General features: G+C 42.9%; 1 protein-coding gene across 2 annotated transcripts; it reads right to left on the bottom strand.

Annotated features, from left to right (window-relative positions):
• Positions 1-205: 205 nt before the first annotated feature.
• Positions 206-5,087, bottom strand: LOC106589656 (ras-related protein Rab-4A). Of its 2 annotated transcripts, none has more exons than XM_014179897.3 (8): positions 4,927-5,087; positions 4,412-4,492; positions 4,129-4,243; positions 3,293-3,355; positions 2,819-2,973; positions 2,297-2,392; positions 1,969-2,113; positions 206-708 (listed from the first exon to the last, which is right to left on the bottom strand). In XM_014179897.3, the coding sequence occupies exons 1-7, from the start codon at positions 4,940-4,942 to the stop codon at positions 1,998-2,000; spliced, it is 642 nt and encodes a 213-aa protein (XP_014035372.1). In that variant the 5' UTR covers positions 4,943-5,087; the 3' UTR covers positions 206-708; positions 1,969-1,997. The 2 variants fall into 2 exon arrangements, with proteins under 2 accessions (XP_014035372.1, XP_014035373.1); XM_014179898.3 differs by having other exon boundaries at positions 476-708; positions 1,969-2,110.
• Positions 5,088-12,370: the final 7,283 nt, after the last annotated feature.

The raw sequence follows: 12,370 nt of genomic DNA, 5'->3' as shown, positions 1-12,370 counted from the left end.
ATTCTACACATTCCGCCATGTCTTGTGTGTTCATGTGATATCTGAGTGACTCAAACATTACAACAAAATCAATGGGCTAAAAAAACTTGGGCTAGTTGATCTGACATGGGCTAGTTGATCTGGACATTTTTCCCCCCCAATTTTCGTGATATCCAATTGGTAGTCACAGTCTTGTCCCATCGCTGCAACTCCCCTTCCGACAGGGGCGCGCCCCACAGTTTGGGAACCACTGCTTTGAGGGACTATATGATGTGTTCTTTATACAGATAATACTGTACATAATGCAATATACTATGGGTAGCATAGGGCAGAAGTACAGGGGTGAAAGTAAGATGTCAGGTCTCATTATCATATAGCATCTCAGAATTAGTGTGCTGATCTAGGATTTGGGTTCCCTGTTATCTTGTTCATTATTATCTAAAATGAAAAACAAATCATATCAGCACTCCTACTCAGACACTTTATGAATACAGCCGAGATGATTAAAGGGCTTGAGTAAGATGAAACAGGACTCTCTGCCTGTGTCTGAGGGGCCTAGGAACAAGCGCAGGAGTCCAGAGTAGGGCCAGGAATCCAGGACACTCTGTGGGTCTCTGACGGAACATCCAGAAGTTGGGAAGTTAGAAGGTCAAAGAGTCGCTCCACCATTACGAGCCCTGTATCATGTTCCCTACATCTCATCTTTCCTCGAAGTCTTCACCAACCTGCCTGAAAACAAGGACAGAGAGAGGTTTGAAACCATACACACACAGAAATGTGTGGGGATGTTGTAAATTAGCCCCTTTAGCTAAGAAACCTGTGTCAACGTGAGGTTAATAGTTACATTTTGTTACAATTGCGTGCTGGCAATATTTGGCATGTACTCAACTTTACACTGTAATTTACAAATTAATGGATCTGCCCAGATAGAAAACTGTATTGACAACAGTTGTGTGGAGCCACATCCAGACAGCTTCTAAGCAGGGTCATTCGACCATTCTCAAACTGTTGAGCCCCTTTTAGGTTCTTCCTTCACAAAAGAGGCTGAGTCATTTTGGGTGGCTATGGTTTTCTGTATCATCGACACATCAGGCACTTGGGAGCTGGTGGACAGAAATAGGCATAGATGGCTCCTTCCTCTCTGTGAGATCCCTAAAAATAGCCCTCTGGATCCTATCCAACCACACACACACACCCACCCACCCAAGGCGGAGATACAGTACGACAGAATAAAACTCAGGACTTAGGGAGTTACATGTGGGACACAGGCATTAACTTTACCCTGAATTCAGTATGATGATACTAGTGAAAGTAGCATCAGAGATCACCTTGCAGCAATAGAAAAGTAATCATTACAAACCCCTTCAGGGAAACCATTTGAGAAGAACATGGATCAGCATTGTGATTATCTTTTATTTTAGTTCTGATTGTTTGTTTTGACAGGACATATGTAAGTACCAACATTTGAGAGGGGTACGGAAAGTAGTTAAGGGCACAGACAGTCAGCCCAGCCAGGGCTTGAACTCCCCATCGCCGAGGGGGCATGTGATGATCCTGACTCCAATAATGCTGATAAAACTAGTCATGTTTCAGCATTTGGTTCTTCTCAAAATGACAAATGAATCAAATCAAATGTATTTATATAGCCCTTCTTACATCAGCTGATGTCACAAAGTTCTGTACAGAAACCCAGCCTAAAACCCCAAACAGCAAGCAATGCAGGTGTAGAAGCACATGAATGCTTTAACTGCTCCATGCAATGCAACACAGTCAACTGTAAAATAGAGAGGACTTTTGAATGGCCTCTTACATAACATGTGAATGTGAAAAGCACCATCTACAACTGTATTTCTGCCTGCTATTTTGAGGGGGAGCATTTTGGATGTCACTGAACTGAGCTATTAATTGAGTTACTCTTGTGTTATCACACTAGTAAGTCACAGAGCAGAATCCTATGCAGTAGGCAGCAGTGAGGGGGAGGAGTCTCACCTTGGTCCTGGGCATACTGAGCGTGTTCACTAACAGCCACATTCCTGGGCGCTCTCGGCCTGTCCCCTGCGAGGGGAGCGCAGCTGGCGCAGCGCGGCGTCTCCGTACTGGATCCCTGATCCCATCCTCTCCGGGTCCAACTCTCCTGGAAGAGAACACAGAGAGAGAGAGAGAGAGAGAGAGAGAGAGAGAGAGAGAGAGCAATAGAGAGAGAGAAAAGAATGAGATGGAGGGAGGGATAAGCCCCTGAGCTGAAACAGAGTTCAGCTGGTAAACTACGATTTCATTGCTGTTGGATAAGGTGAGAAGATACTGAATGCAGAGATACCTGACTCTATCTTGTTGAGGATTTTCCTGGCACACTGCACAAAGGCCTCCTCTACATTCTCCCCTGTCAGAGCACTTGTCTCCAAAAACATAAGCTCTAAAACAGACAAGACAGCAGGACACAATAATAACAATGTTTATCCTCAATGTTGGTAACATTTGAACACAAGAGAATTAGTCAGCATTTAGCTGTGGAGGACATGAATTGCAACAGTTTTGTGGGCAATAGTTCACACCAGTGAGTTGTCCTACAGTGACCTCTAGTGGAGTATTCACAGTGCAACAATCAGAATTTAGGATTTCAGGTCTGCATCAGAGGGTAGGGGGTAGATTTGGGTCCGAATACATCAAGCTTCTCAGAGTGGGAGTGCTGATCTTTGATCAGTTTTGCCTTTTTTGAACAAAATTAATAAGACTACATAGAGGATCTGCTCCTAGATCTGCACTCCCAGTCTAAGACGCTTTACACAGTGAGCAGTTTGGAATTCAGCTGTAAAGGGATCATCATTCATACTAAACGCACCATTTTCCTGAGCAAAGCGAGACGCCTCCAGGAAGGTGACCTCCCGGTCTGCGTCCAAGTCCTTCTTGTTACCACACAGGATGATGACAATATTTTGGCTGGCCAGCATCCTGGCGTCTGTCAGCCAGTTGGTCAGGGCGTTGTAGGTTTCCCGGCTGAGGATGATCAGGTCAATGGAGCGAGAGCAGTGTAGACACACAAATCAGACTTGGTGGTTCTGTTCACTAAAATCACAGTAGGCTTTCGGAAGGTTAGAGCAGTGTTTTCCAAAACAGTCAATCGGGAGCCACTGTGCAACCAATGAGTCAAATCATATCTAGGTCCCTTTGAAACGTACGACATTGAACATTTGTCTTTTTAGAAACATTTGTGTTTTATTAAAACAACATGCCCCTTGAAGGTCCACCCATAATGAGGCAAGGATTATTTCTCCTCAACTCTCTTGATCACCTATGAGTAGGTAATTTAGCCTACCTGGTGATGTCATATACAAGCAGGGCTCCAGCAGCACCTCTGTAGTAACTCCGTGTAACAGACCTGGGAGAGGAAAGCGATTGTAACATCAGTTGAAAATACGTAAGGGCATAAATAAACATTCTACATGTAACCGATGTGAAATGGCTAGTTAGCGCCAGTTGTTGATGTGTGCAAGGGTCCCTGGTTCGAGCCCAGGTTGGGGCGAAGAGAGGGACGGAACCTACACTGTTACATACACATCCTAATTACATTTATTAAATTGACATTCTCAAATGTGACATTCTCCATCTCCATCTATAGTTAGCTATACATAACAGCATTTAGTGCCATCAAAGCTGAATAAGGAGTTGGTCAATGTGCAAAACAAAATGCTCAAGGTGCTCAGTAACCTTTATTTAACTAGGCAAGTCAGTTAAGAACAAATGATTAATTACAATGACGGCCTACACCCGCCAAACCCGGATGACGCTGGGCCAATTGTGCACCGCCCTATGGGACTCCCAATCAGAGCCGGTTGTGACACTGCCTGGCTCCAAACTTGGGTGGCTGTAGTGACGCCTCAAGCACTGAGATGCAGTGCCCCAGACAGACGCGTCACTTGGGAGCAGTAGTAGTGTTTCAGAATTTTAGATGCGCTATGCATTATTAAACTCCCCCACAACGGCTGGCCATGATTCATTTTACTTGCTGTTCTAAGGATCTGGCACAAGTTCTCTAATGATCAGCTGGAGATGGGCACGCATGAAACAGACCAAGCTGGTTTGAGAAAAATGTCTAATGCCCTGCCACAGTAGGAGTAAGTATGTGAAATGCACTCACATAATGTACAGTACCTGAATCTCTCTTGTCCCGCAGTGTCCCAGATTTGGAGTTTGACATATTTGTTTACCACGTTGATTATCTTTGAGCCAAACTCAACTCCGATGGTGTGATTCGAATCGTCTTTGACTGTGATTTAAATGAAATAATTCCACAACACATAGCTAGATCACAACAATCCCTATTAATGTATTCAAAGTTAAGTTAATCATAAATTGTAGCCTGTCCCTAAAATAAACTACAAGTCATAGCTAGATAGAAAATACATGTCAAGACAATCAATTGAACATAACTTACATCTCTTCTCAATAAACTGGTGAAGAAGACATGATTTTCCAGTTCCTGCATTCCCAATCACTAGGAATTTGAACAGGAAATCTAGCAGAGGAAAAACAAACAAAGTTCATTTTAATCATTAGAGAATGCGTAATCTTAGGCTAGTTGGATAGAAAGCTGGATAACGTAACTTAAGTAACAGGCGCAATACTAGCAGAACATAAGCTATTTTATTGCTTCATGCATAACGTTACATTTGCGTCGACATTTAGCTAGCTAACTTTGTTAGTTGTCTGACATTCCGATGGTTATCTAGATAGCTAGTTAAGAAACCAATTAATGATGACATTTGACGGAGATGCAAGCTATCTAGCGAAACTAAAGTTAGCAAGCTAGCTAATGTTAGCTAGCTATACACCCAACAACGAGAAAGCATAGCACATAGGCTATTTGTTTTGATGGCATTACAATACACCTGCTCCATCGCCTTTGGCTATCTATTGTGTAACACAACCTGACTAGTCAAGATTTCTTACCGTATGTCTCAGACATGGCAATGGTTGTGTTGTATTTGCTAGCAATATCCTATTGTTTTTCTTGAGGCACTGCAGCTTCGAAATTAATTGAAGAAAAATCCCTAATAGCCGTGAATCCTACTGGATTTTCCTTCTCACTTCCCGTAGAACGCTTTTTCAAAATAAAAGCTTCATCAATCAACATAAAACAATCGATTATCAATAATATAGTTAAATATAATTGCATTATTATTGCATGTCTAGTTATATTGAAATATCATTTTTACTTGTAAAATAGACAAATCTGGTTACTTTTGCATTATTTAGATTTTCTGAAGAAAATATGTGCACTTGTTTGCGCTATTACTGCTTGTTTTTTTGTGTATGGTCAATGAGTGTCTAATTTTGTCAACAAAAAATTAAATTGCTTATTTGATAGAATAGACGTTTAGTAATGGTTAGGTTGTTACGATTGCACTGATATAAGTGGACGCACGTCGCCTTTCCGCAACTTCGTAAAAAAAAAAAAAAAATACATTGTATCGGTCAGTTAAATAAATGTTATATTAAAAAAATGTAATTGGAGTTGTGCCTGTTGTTCACACGCGTATCTGCCCTCTCACTGGCTAGAATGGCCCCTCCCACCTACCATCCATCTTTAAGGACATGTATTTCCATTGTTAGAGCGGTCACTAGACTATAATGTCAATATAATAGATCATCTTTAATATTGACACAGTGCTAGCCTGGTCTCAGATCTCTTTGTGCGCCATTGCTATCATTGTCAAGCCGTACACGTTTGGCAAGATAGCACAAACAGACTGGAATTGAAGCTTTCTTCAATCTAGTTGGACCGGATCTAGTGTACTTATTCTTCTATGATATAATGGCGGTCCGCAAACAAACATGAAAGGTGCATGCTGCCACCTACTGTGCTGGAGTGTGTTGTCAATCTTGGTCTACATTATCTCCACATTTCCAAATCTTCCTACCTACAGTTGAAGTCGGGAGTTTACACATACTTAGGTTGGAGTCATTAAAACTCATTTTTCAACCACTTTTCAACTGTTTTTCAACCACAAAACTATAGTTTTGGCAAGTCGGTTAGGACATCTACTTCGTGCATGACACAAGTAATTTTTCCAACAATTGTTTACAGACAGATTATTTCACTTATAATTCACTGTATCACAATTCCAGTGGGTCAGAAGTTTACATACACTAAGTTCACTGCCCCTTTAAACAGCTTGGAAAATTCCAGAACAGTACGTCATTATATCATTTGAGTCAATTGGAGGTGTACCTGCACATGTATTTCAAGGACTACCTTCTGACTCAGTGCCTCTTTGCTTGACATCATGGGGAAATCAAAAGAAATCAGCCAAGACCTCAGAAAAAAATTGTAGACCTCAACAAGTCTGGTTCATCCTTGGGAGCAATTTCCAAACGCCTGAAGGTACCACGTTCATCTGTACAAACAATAGTACGCAAGTATAAACACCATGAGACCACACAGCTGTCATACCACTCAGGAAGGAGACGTGTTCTGTCTCCTAGAGATGAACGTACTTTGGTGCGAAAAGTGCAAATCAATCCCAGAACAACAGCACAGGACCTTGTGAAGATGCTGGAGGAAACAGGCACAAAAGTATATATATCCACAGTAAAACGAGTCCTATATCGACATAACCTGAAAGGCCGCTCAGCAAGGAAGAAGCCACTGTTCCAAAACCGCCATAAAAAAGACAGACTACGGTTTGCAACTGCACATGGGGACAAAGATTGTACTTTTTGGAGAAATGTCCTCTGGTCTGATGAAACAAATATAGAACTGTTTGGCCATAATGACCATCGTTATGTTTGGAGGAAAAAGGGGGAGGCTTGCAAGCCGAAGAACACAATCCCAACCGTGAACCACGGGGGTGGGAGCATCATGTTGTGGGGGTGCTTTGCTGCAAGAAGGACTGGTGCACTTCACAAAATAGATGGCATCATGAGGAAGGAAAATTATGTGGATATATTGAAGCAACATCTCAAGACATCAGTCAGGAAGTTAAAGCTTGGTCGCAAATGGGTCTTCCAAACGGACAATGACTGTCACGACTTCTACTGAAGTTGATGCCCCTCCTTGTTCGGGTGGTGTTCGGCGACCGACGTCACCGGCCTTCTAGCCACCATTGATCAGTTTTTCATTTTCCATTGGTTTTGTCTGGTCTCTTTACACACCTGTTTCATATCCCAGTAATTATATGTTGTGTATTTAACCCTCTGCTTCCCCTCATTTCTCTGTCGGTGATTGTTTGTTTGTTATGTACGTGTTGTTTCGGTATCGGTGTGCGACGGGTTATTGTTTTACCCGGATTCTTTTTCTACGTTGGTTTTGGAAATAAATATTCCATTTTTAAACCACTCTGTTTTCTCCTGCGCCTGACTTCCCTGCCACCTACATACACGGACTATGACAATGACCCCAAGCGTACTTCCAAAGTTATGGGAAAATGGATTAAGGACAACAAAGTCAAGGTATTGGAGCCATCACAAAGCCCTGACCTCAATCCTATAGAAAATTTGTGGGCAGAACTGAAAAAGCGCATGCGAGCAAGGAGGCCTACAAACCTGACTCAGTTACACCAGCTCTGTCAGGAGGAAAGTGCCAAAATTCACCCAACTTACTGTGGGAAGCTTGTGGAAGGCTACCAGAAACATTTGACCCAAGTTAAACAATTTCAAGGCAATGCTACCAAATACTAATTCAGTGTATGTAAACTTCTGACCCACTGGGAATGTGATGAAAGAAATACAAGCTGAAATAAATAATTCTTTCTACTATTATTCTGACATTTCACATTCTTAAAATAAAGTGGTGATCCTAGCTGACCTAAGGCAACGAGTTTTTACTAGGATTAAATGTCAGGAATTGTGAAAAACTGAGTTTAAATGTATTTGTCTAAGGTGTATATAAACCTCCGACTTCAGCTGTAGCTGGCTTAGATTTCGGTCCATTGGCAAGATAGAACAGCTGCCTCCGGTAAGACAAGGGGTGTCTATTTGTAAATAACAGCTGGTGCACGAAATCTAATATTAAGGAAGTCTCAAGGTTTTGCTCGCCTGAGGTAGAGTATCTCATGATAAAATGTAGACCACATTATTTACCAACAGCTATTTTTCATAGCTGTCTATTTACCACCACAAATTGCTGCTGGCACTAAGATGGCACTCAACGAGATGTATAAGGCCATAAGCAAACAAGAAAATACTCATCCAGAGGAGGCGCTCCTAGTGGCCGAGGGACTTTAATGCAGGAAAACTTAAATCCGTTTTACCTCATTTCTACCAGCTTGTTACATGTGCAACCAGAGGGTAAAAACACTCTAGACCACCTTTACTCCACACACAGAGATATGTACAAAGCTCTCCCTCGCCCTCCATTTGGCAAATCTGACCATAACTCTATCCTCCTGATTCTTGCTTACAAACAAAAACTAAAGCAGGAAGTACCAGTGACTCGCTCAATGCGGAAGTGGTCAGATGACGCAGATGCTAAGCTACAGGACTGTTTTGCTAGCACAGACTGGAATAGGTTCAGGGATTCTTCTGATGACATTGAGGAGTACACCACATCAGACACTGGCTTCATCAATAAGTGCATTGATGACATCATCCCCACAGTGACCGTACGTACATACCCCAACCAGAAGCCATAGATTACAGGCAACATCCACACTGAGCTAAAGGGTAGAGCTGTGGCTTTCAAGGGGCGGGACTCTAACCCGGAAGCTTATAAGAAATCCCGCTATGCCCTCCGACGAACCATCAAACAGGCAAAGCGTCAATACAGGACTAAGATTGAATCCTACTACACCGGCTCCGATGCTCGACGGATATGGCATGGCTTGCAAACTATTACAGACTACAAAACGAAGCACAGCCACGAGCTGCCCAATAACACAAGCCTACCAGACGAGCTAAATAATTTCTATGCTCGCTTCGAGGCAAGCAACACTGAAGCATGCACGAGAGAATCAGCTGTTCCGGACGACTGCGTGATCACGCTCTCCGTAATCGATGTGAGTAAGGTCTTTAAACAGGTCAACATTCACAAGGCCGCAGGGCCAGGTGGATTTCTAGGACGTGTACTCCGAGCATGCGCTGACCCACTGACAAGTGTCTTCACTGATATTTTCACACTGTCCCTGACCGAGTCTGTAATACCAACATGTTTTAAGCAGACCACCATAGTCCCTGTGTCCAAGAACACTAAGGTAACTTGCCTAAATGACTACCAACCCGTAGCACTCACGTCTGTAGCCTGAAGTGCTTTGAAAGGCTGGTCATGGCTCACATTAACACCATTATCCCAGAAACCCTAGACCAACTGCAGCACTCCACTTAAAACATTAAACTGGTCCCTCTTTTCTCTCTCTTCTTTATTGTCATGTTATAACCAGCAGCACACAGCAATGTTGACCATATGTTGCTTTTATGAGAGATTTGCATTCAGAAATGCAAGCTGCCTCACTTTTGAGGGGCTGATGCGGTTTCTTCTCTCAGTAATTATTTGTCCTGTTTTCGAGAAGTCCCTCTCAGAGGGAACGGATGTGGCCACTATGCAGAGTCTCCCTGTCATGACTTTAGTAAGCCGTGGGTAGACAGAGGCCTTGTTCTTCCACCAGCTCAGAGGATCTGCAGATCTTTGGAGGAGGGGCTCCTCCAAATAGGACCGGACCTCCATTATGGCATCTGCTGAGGGATTCCTTCGTGCTGCATCACCAGTTGCTCTCTCGTCAAACAGCAGACGTTTGTGGCACTACTGCTGGTGCTTCTGCTCCATCTGATCCCTCTTCTTCCTGTTCCCTGGTGCCTGAGCCAGTTGACTGCTGGGGCTGTCCCTCCCTGCTGCTGAGGTTATTCTTTGAAGAGCCTCATCAATCGCTCTGGCATCACTGAAGGCTAACTTCTTAAACCTGGGGTCAAGTGCAGCGGTTTCTGATAGCACGTGATTATATTCCATTCTGTGGAACTTTCTGTCCATTGATGAACAAAGGGTGTCCATTAACTCTGTCACATGCCTTGTGGTTACATTTGCTTCTCTCTGGTGGCTGGCTGTGTTTCGCTGCAGACCCTTACACAGGAGTATGATTTTTGAGGCTGTCACATAGCTGAAAAGAGAGAACAGTAACTTATTAGTTCAGGTTCATGTTTTGTCTACTGACACTACATTCTCATCTACTGCTCATATACATATATAATACTGTATTAAATAATGATGTAGTAATAACTGCTTACTGTACCTCTCTCCACTGATCTCCACAGTGACCTGCTCAAAGGGTTCCTGGACTCTGCACACCTCCTCCACCACCTCCCATTCCTCTTGGGTCAGAGCATCAACAGGTGCATTAACAATGGCCAAGGTAGAGATGGCATCCTTTGACTCAAGAAACCGCTTAAACATATAAAATGTTTAATTCCACCTTGTAGTGCAGTCTTGTTTAGGCCTCTGATCAGGCATCCCCATCTGGTGTTGTGTAGACTTTAGTTTTTCAGCACCTACTCTGCTCCTGTGGAAGTATTCCACAGCTGCTTTCACTTTGTCCACAGTGGCCTTCATCAACTTCAGAGCATCTCTTACAATCAGGTTGATTGTGTGGGCAAGACATGGATGATGGGTCCATTTAAACATTTTCATGGCTTTGGTTATGTTAGCTGCATTGTCGCTAACACAACAGACCACTTTTCCATCACCTGCCAATCTCTGGCCACTCTCACAGTTCCTCTGCCAAGTTCTCTGAGGTGTGTCTGTCGCTGACTTCCCGCACTGAAGCCTGTGTGCTCTCGTACAGTTGTGGAATAATTGATTTTGAAAGGGTTTTCCTGCTTGGAATTGTGTATATTGTATTTAGACTATTGCTATAATTTTTTAAAACCTCTGTCCTCCACGATCGAAAATGGCTGGAAATCAGTGGCAATCATTTTAGCCAATGCAATATCAATTTGGCCTTGTTTTTCAACAGACATAAACTTTTGCATAACTGGTCCATAGAAGACTGCGTTGCTATGGGTCGCGGAGTAGGCCTACTTGACTGAGTGGATACGCTGGCTCCACCACTATCACTAGCAGGCCCGCTGGTTTCTCGAAGCTCCGCTACAGCTAGCTTCACAGTTGGGTGCACAGTTCGCATATGCCAGTGTAGGTTGGGCGTAGAACCGGCTTTATATGAGATTTTGTTTTGGCAAATTCTACACTGTGCTCTAACATCGTCTACATTATTAAAATGCATCCAAATGCTACTGTGCTTCCGACTCATTTTCCAGCTGTTGTTTTCACAGCTCTCTTTCCTCTCTCTCCTTGGCTGCTAAGTGTGTGACTGTGAGTTGGCTCGGTCCTCCCTCACGCATCTTTGCTTCATTGGTTGACACTGCGTGCCTGATTGAGAGGAACAACAGGTGAGGCTGTTAGTCTGAGCAGACAGTCAGAACGTGTGTGTGCGCTTGAGCATTTAGGCCTATATTATTATTATATATTTTTTGTTCTTTGAATTAGTTAATTCTATTCATTTAAATCTTTTGATTATTCATATCTTAATTTATTTTTATTTTTTATAAATAGATTCGGCTCTTCTGATATGCAAGCCGGCTACCAACGTTCACCTACAAGAGCCAGCTCTTAGAGCCACTCTAGCTCTGTCATCTTTCACCGCAGATGCGATGTGGTGGATTGAGATGCAATGCAAAAAAACTGACATCTTTAGTTTACAGACTTTTATATGGATGTTTTTATTAATTTGATTTCCACGGGGGCACGGACATTCCCATTAGGTGGTTTTAATAGCTCAAAATAACAAAAACGTAGCTAGCTATAGGGTTGTTGTAACATTTAACTGTAACTGCATGGATCACCGGTGCAGTTAAATGCAGACTTGCAGTATAGTGCAATCAAAATGTATTGTAGTTGAGTAGCCAGCCTAGGCTACTGCTCAAATGTCGCTGTAACAGGCCTACATGTTTCTCCTTTGCATGGTGTTTTGTTGCAGGTTTTGGTTTTTCATTATTCATTGGTAAGCTTTAAAAACCGAAGCCAGCCTGCAACATTTTAGTAGCCTAGCTAGGACTGTGGCATGTGTCTTTACACTTTCCCTCCCCTGCGCGCTGTAAACGGGGCACACGAAACCAGCAATTGAAGTTGCTGTAAACAGGACATATGAAAGTAGCAGCGCAATTGAAGTTGAATTCACCATGCAAGTGCATCAGGCTGTAATTTCATAAAGTAGATGACTCAACTGTTGACTCATTTATACTTGCTTGTGTGTCCTATTCGGCCCGCGGGCCTTGTGCTTGACACATGTGCGCTAGGCTATTAGCCATGTTATAAATGACTTGTGATCATTGCCCTTGCTAGTTTGATTGTATTGACATTCACAGCCTCAGTTACAGTTGTCCGTTTTTGTTCAAATTATTGAGTCATTAA

The sequence above is a fragment of the Salmo salar genome, chromosome 28 (genome assembly GCF_965601325.2).
Source record: "Salmo salar chromosome 28, fSalSal1, whole genome shotgun sequence".
NCBI lineage: Eukaryota > Metazoa > Chordata > Actinopteri > Salmoniformes > Salmonidae > Salmo > Salmo salar.
This window is presented reverse-complemented; position numbering and strand designations above follow the sequence as displayed.

What these genes read in the sequence shown, in the direction of transcription:
- LOC106589656 (XM_014179897.3), bottom strand. An exon ending in CTTGTATATGACATCACCAG is followed by an intron (nt 2,974 to 3,292) that starts GTAGGCTAAATT and finishes GATCATCCTCAG; the next exon opens with CCGGGAAACCTACAACGCCC. An exon ending in CCTCAACAAGATAGAGTCAG is followed by an intron (nt 2,114 to 2,296) that starts GTATCTCTGCAT and finishes GTTCTCTTCCAG; the next exon opens with GAGAGTTGGACCCGGAGAGG.